The sequence below is a fragment of the Nyctibius grandis genome, chromosome 4 (assembly GCF_013368605.1).
Source record: "Nyctibius grandis isolate bNycGra1 chromosome 4, bNycGra1.pri, whole genome shotgun sequence".
NCBI classification, from domain to species: domain Eukaryota; kingdom Metazoa; phylum Chordata; class Aves; order Nyctibiiformes; family Nyctibiidae; genus Nyctibius; species Nyctibius grandis.
In genome coordinates, this window is record NC_090661.1 from 27449728 (window position 1) to 27466334 (window position 16607).

At 48.9% G+C, this 16607-nt stretch overlaps 2 protein-coding genes across 11 annotated transcripts in view; one reads left to right on the forward strand and one right to left on the reverse strand.

Annotated features, from left to right (window-relative positions):
• Positions 1-6479, reverse strand: part of NR1H3 (nuclear receptor subfamily 1 group H member 3) — a 31306-nt gene extending 24827 nt beyond the window's left edge. For 4 of the 8 annotated variants that reach the window (XM_068400242.1, XM_068400240.1, XM_068400241.1 and 1 more), the window contains exon 1: positions 4958-5082. The gene's annotated coding sequence lies outside the window, so the exon portion shown is untranslated. The other 4 variants (XM_068400239.1, XM_068400237.1, XM_068400236.1 and 1 more) reach the window with 4 other exon arrangements.
• A 296-nt stretch (positions 6480-6775) lies between these two features.
• On the forward strand, positions 6776-16317 carry ACP2 (acid phosphatase 2, lysosomal). Of its 3 annotated transcripts, none has more exons than XM_068398421.1 (11): positions 6776-6956; positions 7040-7135; positions 7221-7307; positions 9744-9896; positions 10258-10356; positions 10519-10608; positions 12876-13008; positions 13083-13171; positions 13798-13904; positions 14133-14308; positions 14392-16317. In XM_068398421.1, exons 1-11 carry the CDS (start codon positions 6846-6848, stop codon positions 14526-14528), a joined length of 1278 nt encoding a protein of 425 aa, XP_068254522.1. In that variant the 5' UTR covers positions 6776-6845; the 3' UTR covers positions 14529-16317. The 3 variants fall into 3 exon arrangements, with proteins under 3 accessions (XP_068254522.1, XP_068254523.1, XP_068254524.1); XM_068398422.1 differs by having other exon boundaries at positions 12876-13005; XM_068398423.1 differs by lacking the exons at positions 6776-6956; positions 7040-7135 and having other exon boundaries at positions 7240-7307; positions 9758-9896.
• The last annotated feature ends 290 nt before the right edge of the window (positions 16318-16607 follow it).

Consider the following 16607-nt stretch of genomic DNA (forward strand, 5'->3'; position numbering starts at 1 on the left):
CACATTTTTCAAGATTACCCTCATTAAATTTATTTTCTAAGTTAATGATAATTTATGATAAAGCCTAAAACAGTCATTTAGACAAAAAAATGCACACCCTATCCAAGCAGCACATGGTTGCTGGAGAATGTTTAAAAGAACGTAATTCCTAAACTCTAGAAAGTCATTAAGTCCACAGAATCAGAATCCACTGAAGTACCAAACAAATAGTTCTTAAAAAGGGCAGAAAGGTTAGTTTCTTCAATTCACTTATTAAATTAGTTCAGTTCACTCAAAGTTGGTGGAAGCACCATAAAATGGGGGGCAGCTGTTTGTCTTTTCCAATCTCTGAATAAAAACAAGACAAGGGGGGATGAGTTAACACTCATTCTAAGATCTAGAAGGACATGATGACCAAAAACCACCAGTTCATTTTGCTAAGTACAGATAACACTACCCTGTTAAAATAAGTCAGTTTTAATAGCACACACTCCAGCAAGCATATTTGCTCTTACGTATCCAGTGCATGATTATAGTCTAATTATAAAAAATTTGCATATTTAATTTAACATTTTTATTCAAATACAGTTTTGAACAAGTCATGAGGAAAGAAATTATTTGCCTAGTAAACACAAATGACCATTTTCTAATGTAAACATATTTTGTCACATAATAGCATAAATGAGTGTATGTAGATACACTGTATTGTCCTGTTTAGCAAGAAGTAGTAACAGATTAGCCTAACCAATTAGAATAAACTTTCCTTTTAAGAAAGTACCAAACACAAAACAAATCTTAAATGAACTAAATTTAAATCAACAACTTTAATCATGATTTAAATCAGCAAGTGGGAAGCCTTTATTTAAACCCATTGACCTTGTTTGTTTTGGAGTTGTGCTAGGACCAGCTGGCCAAGACTGCTCCTCTCCCTCGATGGAGAGAGAATACAATTTCTATGCCCAGTTTGTTTGAAGAAATTTTAAAAATATATTGGCCAATAGTTTTTTGAAACCTTAAAACAAACTAGAAAGCCTTACATGCCAGGAGACACCTACTCTCTTGCCAGTCAGCTGCTTAAGTAATCAGTCTGATACTCACCTAACATCTTTTATTTACATCCCAAGGAGGTTTCTATGCGTACGCAATACAACCTGACTCTGCAGCACGGCTTTTAAATTGCTTCAATCCTCACATCCCACGAGATAGCTCTCCTCCTCAATCCTACAGGCACTAGTTTTGGTCTGTTCAAAACAAGAATTAGATTTCTTATTCTCTAACACTGTTCATTTCTTCATCAGCTTCCCACTAAATAAACATTTATCTTTTCCCCTCCCTTAAACATACTGGACAATTTGTAGTGCTCTGCTCTCCTCTGTGCACTACTCTAACTAGCCTTTGCCCTCCCCATACTTTAAAAGTCTGACAGTATATACTTCAAAGCAATTTATGAAATTATACTGAAATCGAGTATATCACCTTAACATTTTCTTTTTGACACTCAATAAAGCAAGTCATTTTGCTTTACAGGCAATCTGGTTTTGAGATCTGCAGATCTAAAAGTGCAAGCTACACTGGCTCCAGGGGTGTCTCCTTTTTAGTGAGGACACAAGAAGGGAATTTGTGTATGCTCCAAAAACAGAAAAAAGGTATTTTGTCCTAAGCAGGAAGTCACAGAACAAAAACCACACAAAAATGCTAAAGTAACCCATCATTCAACTTCTAACAGAGAAATTTTTAAGATCTGCCAGAACATGGACAGTCTCATCTAATTTAAGATTATTATACACATCTCTCAAACCGAAACCGACTACAGTACAGCTTCTAGCTGCAGTAACCACAACAAAAATGCTATGTCAAATGTTGTACTTTTACATTAGCAGCTGTATGATCTGACGACCAAGTTCAACCTGCACCGGCCTACATGCAGACCTGCACCTGTCAGCAGGAAGCATTCCCCCAAATTCCCTCCTAAGATGAAGTTCCTTCTCACCAAGACAGTTTCCACAGCCAAGAGAATGTGATTCTGCCTTCCTAAATTATTAGGCTGTGAGGAAAACAAGGTAACATTTCCTACTTCAGACCAGCAGAACACTTTCCCCCAATGAAACAAGATATCGTTGTATAGAATCATAGAATGGTTTGGGTTGGAAGGGACCTTAAAGATCATCTAGTTCCAACCCCCCTGCCATGGGCAGGGACACCTATGACAGGTTCCACCTCAGTTCTGAAACACTGATTTTTCTCCAAGATTGTCAGGTCTGTGAATCTTTTTACTTGAAGGGGAAGGAAGGGAGGGAGAGTGACACAGAGTCTGATAAGCTTTCCTATTCAACATGCAAAGACCCACACATCTGCAACAATGAGACTTTCACAGCAGCTGCTTCCAGAGCAGAAAGCAGGATCATCCTTCAATGCATTCAAGACAAAGCACATTATATTCTAACTCTTCCTTGGGCAGATGGGAACACGACTTCTGAAAAACAGCAACAGTTAAAGACCTTAAATTCAAAACTTAAAATTTTGAAAAGTGTCAGTCTTGATAGCCATATAATCACAGACCAGATCTAATTACAATAGATGTGACTTTCGAGGTCTGAGACCATCACCACTGGATCAAACATCTAACAAAAAAAATTGTTGTCCTTCTGTTTACCACAGAACAAATGCTCTGAGTTGCGATGCCTAATCCTAGAGAAAGCATCTTTCTTGGGAAAAAAAGTCATAGCAATCAAACACACTTTAACGCACTGGAAATATGACTCTTCCTGCAGGTGTAGACCAGGATAAGGCAGTAAACTCCTGCTCTGTACTGGTACGGCTGCATGGCTGTTCTTCTGCACACCCTCTGCCTGCCTCCTCGCTGCACAGCCAGCTGTTAAAGGAAACATGCTGACAAGGTGCAGAGAGATGCAGCAGCAACTGGAAACAACTGACGATGGTAACCCAAGGCACACAGCCAGGACACACTAATTCTGCGATAAAGTTTCCTGTTTCTTATTTTTTTACATTAAGCAATTTATATATATAGTCCCTGCTACAATACTTCTCTCCTTGTATCCCTTCACAATACCAGTAGCTGCAGGTTTCCTCCGGCAGCAACAGAACTCCCGAGCAGCTGTGCAACAACCCATGTTCTGTTCTACCTGAGGCTGGTTGGGGTTTATTCCCCCACTTTTATTTGAGGGGTGAGAAGGAGGCTGTGAATTATTTTCACCTCTGCTTTTCTCCTGCAAAAGCTGCCTTTCCTGTATGAAGGAGGATACACGGGCATATGCACATATGAGAAAGAAGTATCACTGAACTCAGTGCTAGATTTCAAAAAGGGGTTACAGCAGGAAGCCACACAGTAAGTCTGCCCTTACAAGTCTTGCAGCTGCAATCTTCTTGCTAACGTGCTACATGTGGGATAGCAGAGAAGTGCGGCAAGGCCAAACTTCATCTGGTCCTGGCACAATGTGTACTGCACTCAATGCCCTCTTTCCACAACCCAAAGGAAAGAAGGGCTGAGCTCTGCAACACTTGGCTGAAGTTTTCAAACTGCATTTGCTCCCCTAACTAGAAGATAAGACAATTTTGGTTTGTTCCTGCTTCAGCAAGAGGGATATGTCTTGATGAAGACGCACTTATTCCACAGACTAAGCCCACCACTCACCAAAGGAAGTAAAAACAGCTTTTCCTTTTTCTTCTGTCTGCCCTCAAGCATAGCCTTCCCCCTGACACCTGGGGAACAGCAGATACTCCACATACCTTGGAATGTGCAGCAGAGCTGAGAAGACTCTTCCCTACAGACAAACATAACCTGCAGTCATAGCCAGAAATTGGCCAACACACAGCGATCCAAAGCTAGTCAGAAACATGACTCAGTGTTGGAGACTCCCTCAAAAAAGCCTTGCAGCAAAGGGCCCAGCTGTGCCTTTAGGAAAAAGAAAAGGGGAGGAGGAAATTTCAGGAGATAAAGTATTTCTCTTCCATCAGTGATCCAAGGTTTGCTCCTGTCCCATAATGAAACACCTGTTGTGACAGATCTGTGGACCTTGGCACAACGAGTGGCAGTGAAACGGCTCAGTGAAGAGTCATCACCAATGTAAGCAATGTTACCTTCTAGCAGCACCACACAAACAGATAGCTGTGCAGGCAAGTTTGTGTCCCAGAAAGCTGTCGATCTGGGTTCACGGGATGCAACAGGTGAACGAGACAGAGAAATGCAGAGCTGAGCAGAGGAGACAATGGAAGAGGAAAGCTAATAAGTTACCCCAAAGCAAGTAAACAGCTCCGTGCTGCACCTGACAGCAACTCCGGAGACAGCAAACAGAGATCCGGGCTCTTCGGACGCACGGTAACAGCCACGAGTAACTGATATCCCTCCCCACCCGCCTGCTCTAACTGGCCGGGTCCATCACCTGCTCTTGCTGCCCGTTCTCTGAGCCTTTAGCAGAGGGACCCTCTCCCACGGCGCGACTGCGCACCACCGCCAGCCCCCGACAGCGGGCCCGCCGCCGCCTGCGGCACCGACACCACATGACCGCCGGCACCCGACTCCTCGCTCACGCCACGAAAGCGGCCCCCTCCCGCCCACGGCGCCGGCCAGCCGGGTCTCGCGGAGCCGCCATGACAAACGCGCCGGTCGGGGCCGCCGCTAGCCCGGCCCGCACCCCGCCAGGCCCCGGCGGGACGGGCCGCCGCCGCCGCCTCCCCCCTTCCTTCCAGCACCTTCCAGCGCCGCCCGGCCCGGCCCGGCCGGCAGCACCACGCGGGCGGGCGGCGAAGGGCCGCCGGTACCGGGTCCCAGGAAGCGCTGCCGCGGCTCGGGCCGGCGCAGGGCCGGAAAGCCGCGGGGCGGCAGAGGGCGTCCGCGTCTCCGTCCCCCGTCGTGAGTCACCGACACGCGGAGCGGCCGGGCCGGCCCCACGGGCGCCGAGGAGGCGGAGGCGGCGCCCGCCCCGCCGCCCCCACAGCCAGAGCCGAGGAGAAAAGTTACCGGCGCGGCTCCTCGGCGACGTGCGGCGGCCGCCGCCGCCCCCCGTGGCACAGGTGCCCGAGCCACCGGCGGAAGGGGCGGCTCGGCCCGGCCCGGCACTATTCCCGGCGGCGCGCCGCGGCGGAGCTGCGCTGATGTCACGCGCGGCGCGGCCCCGGGTCACGTACAGGCGCCGCCCGCCCCGCCCCCGGCGGCCCCGGCCCCGCCCCCGGCGGGCGGTGCAGGCCGCCCGGTAGCCCGGCAGCCCTGCCTGCCAGCCCCGGGCCACTGAAACGGCGGCCACGGGCCGATGCAGACCTTGCCCCAGGCCCCTCCGTGCCCGCTGGCGCTCGCACCCTCGCCCCGTGGCAGGGCCGTTGCCGGCTCCCCGCCCTCATCCCGGCGGGCAGGACCGCAGCACAGCCAGCAGCAGAGCAGGGATAAGCAGGTGCCCGCAGGGACAACGCGTGGCCTCCGTCTGCAACTAACCTTTTCTCACCAGCCCCCACCGAGCACCCCAGGGGTACGTTATCAGCAAAAAACAAGACGGCTTCATGCTTTTCTAGAGATACAAAATAACATCAGTTTAAATTCACGAAGCATTCAAGCAGGAGCAAATCAAACACGTATTCCATCCCACTAACTCCATGTGTCACACCAAGCCTGCCTGCACACAACCCCCGTTTTATAAATAATTCAGCACTCTTAAGATGTTACACACCCAACTCCCTAATGTTGCAAACCACGTAAAGTTTTGAGGAAATAAACACATACAAACGAGCTGATTTTTGAGCCACTGGGCTATGTGTCTCTGAGATTTCTTTCCAAATACGAGAGCCACGTTTCCTTCTTTTCTTAGAAGTGAGAACCCCGGGTAATCACCCACCTCTACCCACTAGTAGGTGGAGACAACCACTAAATACCACAAAATTCGTTTAACTGCCTGTGATTTTTCCCTCTATTCAAATGGCACCTACCGGGTCCATGGCCAACGCTTCGGCAGACGCATACCTGGCCGCAGAAGCCGTGTTTCCTCACGCACTCGTGTAATTCCACCGAGGTTCGTAAGGAACGATGGAACCTGGGCAGAACCCGCCAAGGACACCCCCTGTCCGCAGGGCCGGCAGCACCAGCGGATTTATGCTTTCACACTGATGTCCTCAGGCTGCCCCAAGGGAGGAGACGAGGAACGACCCGCGGAGCCGCGGCGGCCGGACCCTGCGTGCCAGCGCGTGTGCCCTCTCTCAGTCCATGCAGGCTTTACCTCCGAGCTCACGGATGACGCCAGAGCACTGCGAAACTTTGGCTGGGGCAGAGGCGGCGGGTACCGCTTTATTCGCGAGGCGCCGTAACACAGATAAACCCTCGCGTTCCCACCGCTTCCCACCCACCGCCGGGCACATACGCGGTCGGAGCCCTCGGGGACGCCTCCGCAGAGCCGCCGAGCGCAGGCCAGCCAGCGGAGGACGCCGCCGTCACCCCGGCGGTCCCGACCCGGCCGTACGCGGCTCCGCAGGGGGCCCAGGCGCTCCCGCAGCCGGCCAGCGGGCTGAGCAGGCCGCCCCGCCGCCAGCCTCTGCCTCCACCCGTCAGGGGGCGGGAGCAGCCCCGGGGACCCGCCTAAGGCCCGGCCCCCTCCCCGCTCTGACTCCGCCTCTCTCGACCCCGTGAAGCCCCCGCGGCCGCCCGCCCCGCCCCGGCCCGCCCCGGCCGCGCACGCGCACTGCGCGCGGGGGCTGTGACACGGTCACGCGGGCCCGGGGGGCGGGGCGTCCCCAGACTCCACCGGGAGTGGCGGCCGCCCGGGACCGGCCGCGGGGCTTCCGGTGTGCTCAGGAAAAGTGTGTCCGTGCGGGACGCGCGGCAGACAGCGGCTCGGTTCCGCGCGGCGGCGGTGAGGGGAAACGCCATGGCGGCCGAGCCGGCGAGGTGCGGCTGGGGAGGCGTCGTCCTGCTCCTCCTGGCGCTCTGCCTGCAGCCGCCGCCCGCCCGGCCCCGCAGCCTCCGCTTCGTAACGCTGGTGAGGGGGAAGGGGGGCAGCGGGAGGGGCCGGGCCGGACCGCGGTGCCGGGCCGGGCCAGTGTGACGCGGTGCTGCCCGTAGGTGTATAGGCACGGAGACCGCTCGCCCATCAAGGCCTACCCGCGGGACCCCTTCCAGGAGGGCGCCTGGCCCCAGGGCTTCGGGCAGCTCACGCAGGTGCGTGCGGAGCCGTGGTAGGCGGCGGGTGGGGGCTGGCCGGGGCTGGGGCCGGGGCTGTCGGTAACGCCCGGTGCCGTTGCAGGTGGGGATGCAGCAGCAGTGGGAGCTGGGCCAGGCCCTGCGGCGGCGCTACCGCGGCTTCCTCAGCGACCTGTACCGGCGGCAAGAGGTCAGTGCTGCCGCCCTACACCGGGGCGAGGGGTGAGGGGAACGGCGCTCGCTGCCGCCCGGGGCCCGTCTGAGGGCGGGGGCTGCGGGAAGCGTCGCGCTCGCCGCGGGCGGCTTCTTTCGGAGGGGGAACCCCCGGCGCCGGGTCTCATCTCAAAGCATTTTTGTTTCCTTGCCGGTTTGCAAGGCAGGCTGCCGCGCTGGAGGGGGGGGCGCGGGGGGGCGGATCGCTGCGGGGCTCAGGCGGGCGGCCCGGGGCCGCGCTGCGCCGGCCCCGCTGTAGGAGTGCACCGGCCGCCTGCTCTCAAGGCAAGGGAACAAACCGGGAACGCTGGGTCAGGGCTGGTACTTGTTTCTCACTGGAGATTGCGAGGGGAGTTTTTTGCCACACGAGCTGACAAGAACACAGCCCGTGTTTGCCCTGCCCTCCCCAGCGCACTTCAGGTACAATCTCATGGGAGTCTGCGCGTATAAGCAGTAGTTACCAACTCGAAGTGACCCCCTAATTTGTTTCCACTGCTTCAGTCCCCTAAAGCTATTAATTTTCCTCTCTCTCTGGGATGTTGCCACACTTTATAATAGTTCTTGAGAAACTGGTAGGTTTCTTTTATAAAAAGTTATGGAGCCCTTGTGGAACCATGTGCTAAGCACAGGGGAAAATCTGGAAGACCAAAAGAAGTAAGGAAATAGAAAATCCCCCCAAATAGCCTTGCTAGTTGATCAAAGAGGTGTGAGTCAACTGGAATATGAGCAAGTGTCATGATGAGAGGCAGTCACGTGGTTCGGATGGACAGCAGGCAGTCAAGACCCCCTTGTCTCACTACTGGCTCTGCATCGGTTTGGTTATTTTATCTGAGCTCACTTGGGTCAATTGACCAGATGGGGCAAACTGAGAATCTCCGTACAATTTTCTGTCTTTGTTTCCCCCCCCTTTTTGGGCTCCCCAGTAAATACCCAGCTTGCTGTAGTTCAGATTACATCCCTTCTTTGACTTTTGCTTCATCAACAAAACTCCCAGCATCAGCTCAAACACAGATCCTGTAACCTTCCTCAGTAGTTCCTTTCCAAACATACCTCACTCTTATAAAGCTTTTGCCAGCTGAAACTGTTTTCCTTCTCTTGCTTGAAAAGGAAAAACAAACCAAGGCATATGCAAACAAAAGCTGTTCTGCTAACCAAGCCTGAACCCCTGCTCAAGTTGAGCAACCTTCCTCTTGTAAGAAGTGTTGCCTCTGGGTGACACCCTGTGACCATCTGTCACCTGACTCAGCGACAAGCTGGAGCCCTGGCAAAAGGTGCTGAAGAAAGCATGTATGCTCAGGGCTTAATTGTTTTTTATGACACTCTAGAATTAGATCCTTATCTTTTAAAATATTTCCTTTCTATTTCTTCAGAGCTTACTGAGGATGAAAGCAATCCTGTCTAGTGAGTACAGGGTCAGTTGTTTTCAAGCCACAGTTAAGAGGTAAAAGTGGGTAGAAATTGTCAAAGAAAAGGTAACTTTTTTTTTCCTTGTGACTGTTAAGTTGAGATACACTTCACATGGCAGATGCTATACAAAGTAAGCATATGTATTTTTTCATATGTTTCTCTCTCTCCTTGTTTAACATTTAAAATAAGCCCAATCTTGACATTGTATTTCATTCTTCTGGCTTTTTATTGTTGTTTCAGATTCAATATACTGTTTTCTTGGACATTCTTTCATGACTTCTTGTATGTTCTTGTTTTATCACTGGTTTCTCTCTAGGGTCCCCCTAAGTGTTTTCAGTACACAGATACCAGAATACCAAAGGTTTGCCATTTTGACCTGAACTTTTCTGTATTTTTCTCATTTCTCTTTTTTTCTGGCTCAGATCTCTCTCTCTGAGCTCTGGAATGATAAGTCTTGGCCCATTAATCCCAAGAGTCCACAATGATCAAATAAAATCCCAGCTCCCCCTTTTCTTCCTCTCCTGTTAGTTAGAACACTCTTGTCTTCGTTTCTCAGATGGAAAAACTGAGGCTTGGAGAAGCCTTTTTTTCTCACGAGCACAGCAGGTCATTCGTAGGAACTGAGAACTGAAAGCAGGAGGTTGCGCCAGTCCAGGTCTGTAAATATAATATGTTACTGCATCTTTGTCTTGCTCTTCTCTGACTCTTCACAGAATCACTCTTCCTAATGTTCAGACTCCTTTCTAGCTGTAATCTCCACCCAGTGCATCCGGCTGTCCCACTGATCCAGAACAGACTGCTCCAGTATTACGCACCAAATCGTCTTGTGTCCGTCCTTACAGTTTTGTCCAGGCTGACATCAGCAGGCTCGGTCACTTCAACTCCTGTCATCCTGTTGTCCATGAGCAGCTGCAGGGCACTTGGCAATGTTCCTCAGCGAGTGCGTCGTCCAAGCATCACCGTTTCCAGTAGCATTACTAATGGTGCGCTGTCCCTGTGCTAACAGATCTTCATCCGCAGCACAGACTGCGATCGGACGCTGATGAGTGCGGAGGCCAATCTGGCAGGCCTGTATCCCCCAGAGGGACAACAGATGTTCAACCCTAACATTTCCTGGCAGCCTATCCCTGTGCACACAGTGCCTGAGACCGAGGAAAGGGTAAGTTAGTTTCAAGGATATGTACTGACTACTCAAATAGCGTGTTATGCTGACTTCTCCAAAAGCCTTTGCTTCAGTCTCTATTCAGATTGTCTTGAACTTCTCCTGGGAACTACCTTGCAAAGGTGGTTCTGTTCTCAGAACAAGATGAGAATTTGGGGGCTGTGTTCACTCAGCATGTTAGCTGCAGCACCTCAGCAGACCACACACGATCTGGAGTATGTATGTCAAAAGGCAGTACTTGAGGCTATTTATCGACGCATCCCGCTAGTCAGGGTTTCATTACAGTTGCGTGTGTTGACTGCAACTTCTGTACATCAGTGTTCTCAGTGACCTAGCTGCTCTTGTTGTCTCTGCCCAGCTACTGAAGTTTCCTTTGACCCCATGTCCACGGTATGAACAGCTACAGAATGAAACACGGCACTCAGCAGAATACGTAAATAAGACCAAAGAGAATTGGGTAAGTGATTGTTTGCATGAGATAAGGTGGTCTTAGGCTTGTAGTTAAAGGACTATCACCTCTATATAATCAGAGCTCTGAGAAAAGGCTAGGAATACCTGTGCATGTAATACAGTATGAGATTAGAAAATTGAAGGCCTTTCTCTTTTCTCACACCTACAGCAATTCCTGCAGATGGTGGCAAATGAGACTGGGATCCGGGATGTCTCTCTGGAGTGTATTTGGAGTGTGTATGACACACTGTTCTGTGAAGTAAGTTTGGCCATCATCTTACAGCCACAGCAATTTGGTCTTTAGGACTCACTGGATTTGGTAGAAAATTATTTTGCAAAATCCCATGAAACAACCTTTCACCTTTCCCACCTTACAGTTAGAAGTAATGTTCTAATTTCAGAATAATAACAGTTCATACTCACTAGAGGCACGTGCCAAGAATCACCTACTTTTGCACCCTATAACCTCCCACTTTGTAGCTTAGATATGTATCGTGCCAGAGCCTGAAAAAAGTCCCACCTGCACAATAAATATCTCTTTTGAAAGGCACTAGAAAACGACTGCAGTCTGAAACCTTGAGATCTCTGTGGACAAGTGTGAGTTAAGTAAAGTAGAAATGAGATCTCTGGAAACTGAAGGAGCATTAAGTTTATGATTTAAGTTGGGAGCTTAAATTAGGACTATTCCTGATTCTACTTCTCTGTTACTTTAGATCAATCACTTCTCTTTCTGTGCTTCTGTTAATGCCATCTCTAAAAGAAAATAATGCTCTTCTAGGTTAAGTGAGGTTCATCCACGTCTGTTTTTTGACCTATTATAAGGTCCTTTGCCAGAGAAAGACTCCAGAGACAGATGTTACCCTATTACTGTCTGGGGTGGGGCACCAAACTCTATAGGAGTTTTGTTGAAAGCACATCACATGAAGGCTTAAACAAAATCAAAAATTGGGTTAGCTGTGCTGTGATAATGTTAAAGTAAAGGTCACATATCCAGGAGACTTACAGTTGTTGCACACAAGTCTATTTGTGTATAACTGTACAGCATGATGAAGTAAATTATAGAGATCTTTCATGTCAAACTATCTAATTGTGGAAGAAACAGTAAACCTAAGCATTTTGACACTATGTCATGCTAATTCTATGGAGGTGCAAGGCTCCTTAGCTTGCTGGCAGTGGCATACAGTGGTAGGTACTATTTTGGGAATGTAAAAGATAAATCTGCATGGAATTGCACTTTGCTATGTAAAGTAGCAGCTTGAGTTGCCACAAGCTGAGAATATTCCAGTCCCGAGCTGCATTGCACTATGTAAATTTGCCCTTTGTATCACAAACCCGAACTCCTGTCTTCAACAATCATGGTGAAGCAACTTCTGTTGGTAACAAAAAATCTTTTGGTCAGCAAGATAAAGAATTTCAAATCTTCATTTTCAAAACTCACTTAATGAGCTTGCAAATTGGGCCCAGAAGGCCAGCTGACAACCACTATAATCCCCAAGAACTTGGAGAATAGCTCACTGTCCCAAAATGAAACCGGAACATTTTGAGGAAGGGGAGTTTTACTCTCAAGACTCTACCCTCAGGCTGATGAGTCTCTTCAGCTGCTTTGGGCTTCCTCCTTTTTTCTCACTCTTACAAACAGTGCCCTGAAGAGAAGGATTGTTTTTCTCACCTGAACCAGTAGATTCATTCTGCCATCTGGATGGAGAAAATAAAAATGTCCAGGAAATAGCTGAACTTACCAGCTATTCTCTTCATAAATTAATGAAAAGCTAACTAAATATCTAAGTTGCTGATGGGAATTTCTCCAAACTGCTCAGACAGAATGGGCCCTTAAGGATATTCAGCCTCATCTGGCAGTTTAATGGGATGTGGCATAGAAAATTGCTCCGAGTAATGCCAGGGAACCACAACTGCTGTTCATCTGCCAGTATTACTAATCCTTTCTTGTAATGAGTTGGCTGCAAAGCAAATGCTTCTCTTGGTTCCCAGTTCTGTGTATTCTGGGCTTGAGTACTGGCCTATGTTAGTGGTGCATCCCAGTATTACGCCTGCAGAGCGCTTGCTAACTTTCTCCAATATCCTTCAATGGCCCTCAGAGCCTCTGCAGAAATTGTGCTTCAGGTACACCAGAAACCTCGAGTTTGTGCTCTCTCACTTACCCTTTTTTTTTTTTGACTGCATGCAATCTGCAGGGCAGAATCAGCCACAGATAAAGTAAATGCCCTAAGATTATTGTACCTGTGTTACAACAACCCTGCACTCCAGTTGTGCTTTCACAGAAATGTAGCTCCTAGATTTTAATCTTTATGCTTCTCATTAGTTTCTGAAACAACATTAAAACCCACATATATTCTTTGTATGCAGCACAGCAGTGTGAGGACAGAAGCATGAATAGAAAAGGAGCAAATTTAAAATAATAGAGGAAATCAGTAACAGCATGGGCAGGACTCCAGACACCGACTCCCATTCTCTGATTAATCTGCGATCCGTGATACCTGCAGATGAGTGTTCCATTTCTCTTTCTAGCAAACGCACAAAATGGATTTGCCTGCATGGGTGACGCCAGATGTCATGACTCAATTGAAGCAACTAAAAGAGTTTGGTTTTGAATTTCTGTTTGGGATCCAGAATCGGGTGGAAAAGGCTCGTCTGCAAGGTGGTGAGTGCACTGGGGAGGGAGCTTCATGCTGCTCTGTCTAGTTTTTGCCTCTTACAGCTGCTGCCTTTCCTCAGGGGTCCTGCTGGATCACATAAGGAAAAACCTATCCAGAGCAGCATATGTTTCTGCCCACCAGAACCTGAAACTACTTGCCTATTCAGCGGTAAGTCAGAGCTTGGGGGCTAGCTTTTATCCATCTCCTCCTCCTCACAGGGGATTTGGGCTTGGTGGTAGTTTTAACCCTTTCTGGCTTCTCTAGAGCCCATGCAGTGAAGTGATCAGGACATGCATCTTTGCCTCTGGCTGAGTGGGATGTGCAGGATCTGGCATCATTTCTCTGGGACCCCTGAGGAAAATTCCCAGCCTGTGCTTTGTTCCAGTTAGCTCAGGCTTGTGTATGAGACTGGCAGACTTTGGGGAGCCACTGCTGTATTTATTTGGTAGATGGGTTGATGCTACTCAGATGCGATGTTTCAGCAGTGTAGATACAGAGTCATCCCCCCCTTTCCAACAGCCTCCTGACTGGAAAGTCAAGCATCTCTCCCAAACTTCTCCCTAGAAATTAATTCTTAAAGAACAATGCAGGTATATATGGCTGTGTTTCACTTCCTCCCCTTCTCTGGCGCCATCACAGATCGCCGTTCTAGCACTACAGTTCCTCTCCTTTCTTCCAGATGGAAGTTACAAAGGTGATGTCCCCTTAGCACTGCCCTGTCTGTTACTGGTATGGTCTGAGCTGCCCTGCCACATCCGTAAGGGTGACTGATTTGTTTTTTTTCCCTTTCTCAGCATGACACCACACTTGTGGCACTGCAGATGGCTCTAGATGTCTACAACAAGATTCAAGCACCATATGCCTCATGTCATTTATTTGAGCTGTACCAAGAGGATGATGGGTGAGGGCTGCAGTAAAGACATCTGCTGTGATTTCACCTCAAGGGTTAGATACCTAGGCTCGGCTCTACCGTAGGGGGATGCAATCTTGCTCCTAGTGGCAGACTGTTAGGACAAAAAACTACCACCAGAGTAAAGGAAAGTGTGTGCACATGGAGTTTTTGGGAAGGGATGACTTTAGCTAGAGGAAAAAAAAAAAAACCATCTAGCTGTGGGTTTTTTTTTTCCAGTAACTTCTCTGTGGAGATGTTTTTCCGGAATGAGAGTGGGAAGGAACCTTTCCCACTGACAATCCCTGGCTGTCAGCATAAATGCCCACTGCAAAGATTCTTGAAACTCACAGATCCTGTTGTTCCCCAGGACTGGGAGCAAGAATGCCAGGTAGCAAGCAGCATGCACGACACAGGTGAGCCCACGGTGGACCAGAAGGGTGGCAGAAGGGGAAAGCTTGAACAATACCACGTTGACCACTTGTTTTCTCCCTTGCAGAACTGTTTGTGGGTCTGGCTGTGTGTGGATCCATCCTCCTTCTCCTTATAATCCTCCTCTTGACTGTACTCTTTCGCATACAGTCTCAGCCCCCCGGCTACCGGCACGTTTCCAATGAGGGAGAAGAGCAGCCCTGACAGTTGCTTCACTTCCTTCCCAGGCAGTAGGAGGGAGCAGTGCTGCCCCTAGGGATGATTGGGCACCTTCAGTTACTGAGCATTCTTCTGCTTTGGCCATTGCTTCCCAGAACGAAGCTGGACTTGATTTTTGGATGCTTTCTAAAGGTGGCGTCCCAGAGAGAGAGGACTGAGCTACTCTAATGGAAATTACACCTTAATTCTGAAGCCAGTATACTTTGTGGTGCCCCCAGTCCTCATACAGTTTACCTAGTCTGAGATTCCCAACATGGCCAGTTGGAGCTGGTCAAGTGTTTTCCTTCTTTCTGTGATTGTAAATGTTATCGCTCACCATGACTGTGGCAGAGGGGCTTGTGCCTCCAGCAGCTGCCACAGCCAGTGCAGTCAGGAGTTGCATCTTTCTTCAGGGTCAACCTGCTTTGAGTGCTTTTCTCTCAAGCCACTGGGCTGATGATGGTGGGAAGGCTGGGCTTGGAGCAGAGGGCCCAGCTCACCAACAATGCACCAAAACTCATTTACTGTCCATGCAGAGGGTACTGCTGCAGATGATGGCACACCGTGAAAAGTGTTTCTTGAGGTTGCTGCTAAGTAGTTGCTGCTGGCAACTGGGTTTTTTTTCCCCACCTCACACTGTGGTTCAAGAGAACTGGCCTGGAATTAGGACAAGATTGAAAATCTGGCAGTAGTTTCTAGGATTCAGCTCAGAGTAGGTTACGTATGATCCAAAGAAGCTCTAAAGAGTTGCATCAGAGAAATTACGTCCTGTGACCATAGCAAACCCACACCCAATTTCTTGTGCAATGTTAGCTCTAGAAAGGAGAGTCCCCATAGATAAGAAACTTGGGCCCTGTCTAAAGATTCAGCCTTTGAATTTGACTTGCCACCTCTGAATTTCAAGTACCTGTTACAGGGACTATCCAGTACTGCAGGCAGTCCAGATTTCAGCTCCGAGCCCAAGGAATATGCTTTGCTAGCAGAATGTTTTTATGCTGTAATTAAAGAGATGTAGCTGTTTACCTAAGACTAGATAAATGTCAAGTTCTGTAGTTTTTCTTCCCATCTTCCCTACTGGATGGACAACAACGAAACAAACCCCCCCCCCCCCATTAATGATCTGAGTTTGCAGGTGACTGTGGATCCCTTTATTTGCCACGCTTTGGCATTTTGTCCAAACCATGACTCTTTCTCCAGGCTGGCCTCTCTGTGTGCACTGCAGCTGCTGCAGGGAACTTCATGGCAAGTGCTTGCCCCCTGCCTTGTAGATTTTGGCAGAAAATGAGAGACTGCAGCAGGTACCAGTAGCACAGGCTCTTCACATGGTGATGCTGCACATTCACTTCCTACTTCTAGTTCCTTTTCTGGTGCAGTTCCCTTCCTGTCCTGGCGGCAGAAGCCAGTTCTTAGGTTACAGACATTTCCTTTTCTTCCCCTACAGAGTACTGTGGGGACTTTTCCCTACAGCATAATCGGCATCTGCCAGCATGGGAACTCTAAATCAGCAGAAACAGCTTGCTGTTCTCAGCATCTTCCTCACCTTTTTGTCCTCTGAAGATATAACGTAGGTCTCCTGCACAGCAAGACAGTCATAGAGAAAAAGCTGCTGCCTGTGAGAACAGGCACAAGAAAGAGGTAATAGAAAGTGCATTTAAGAGGACCAGACCTGTTATTTTTAAAGGCAGCAAATTTTGCACACGCAAAGGATTCTATGATGATTTAGACATTTTAACTGTGAATGACTTTCTGTAATTGTTCCAGTACATTTCATTATTAAAATCAAATTCCCACGGAACTCTACTCCTCTTCTTCTCTAAGAGTTCACAGGGCTAGCACCAGTGTACTCAGTGTTGGAAAACGGGCAGAACTTACTGCAGTATACCCCCTCCCAAAGTAAATCCCTGATTTACAGTCCCACTTATAGCAGAGAGAGAATTGAGAGAAACTATTTTTGATTGCAGCAACCATGCGTAGATACAGCTTATAATGCAACCTGTCCAACTTGGGTCCATTGTAGACGCAGTAGTATGATATTTCCACCACTGTTCTAGGTCTCTTAGCCAACAACTCCTTCCCCCATACAAA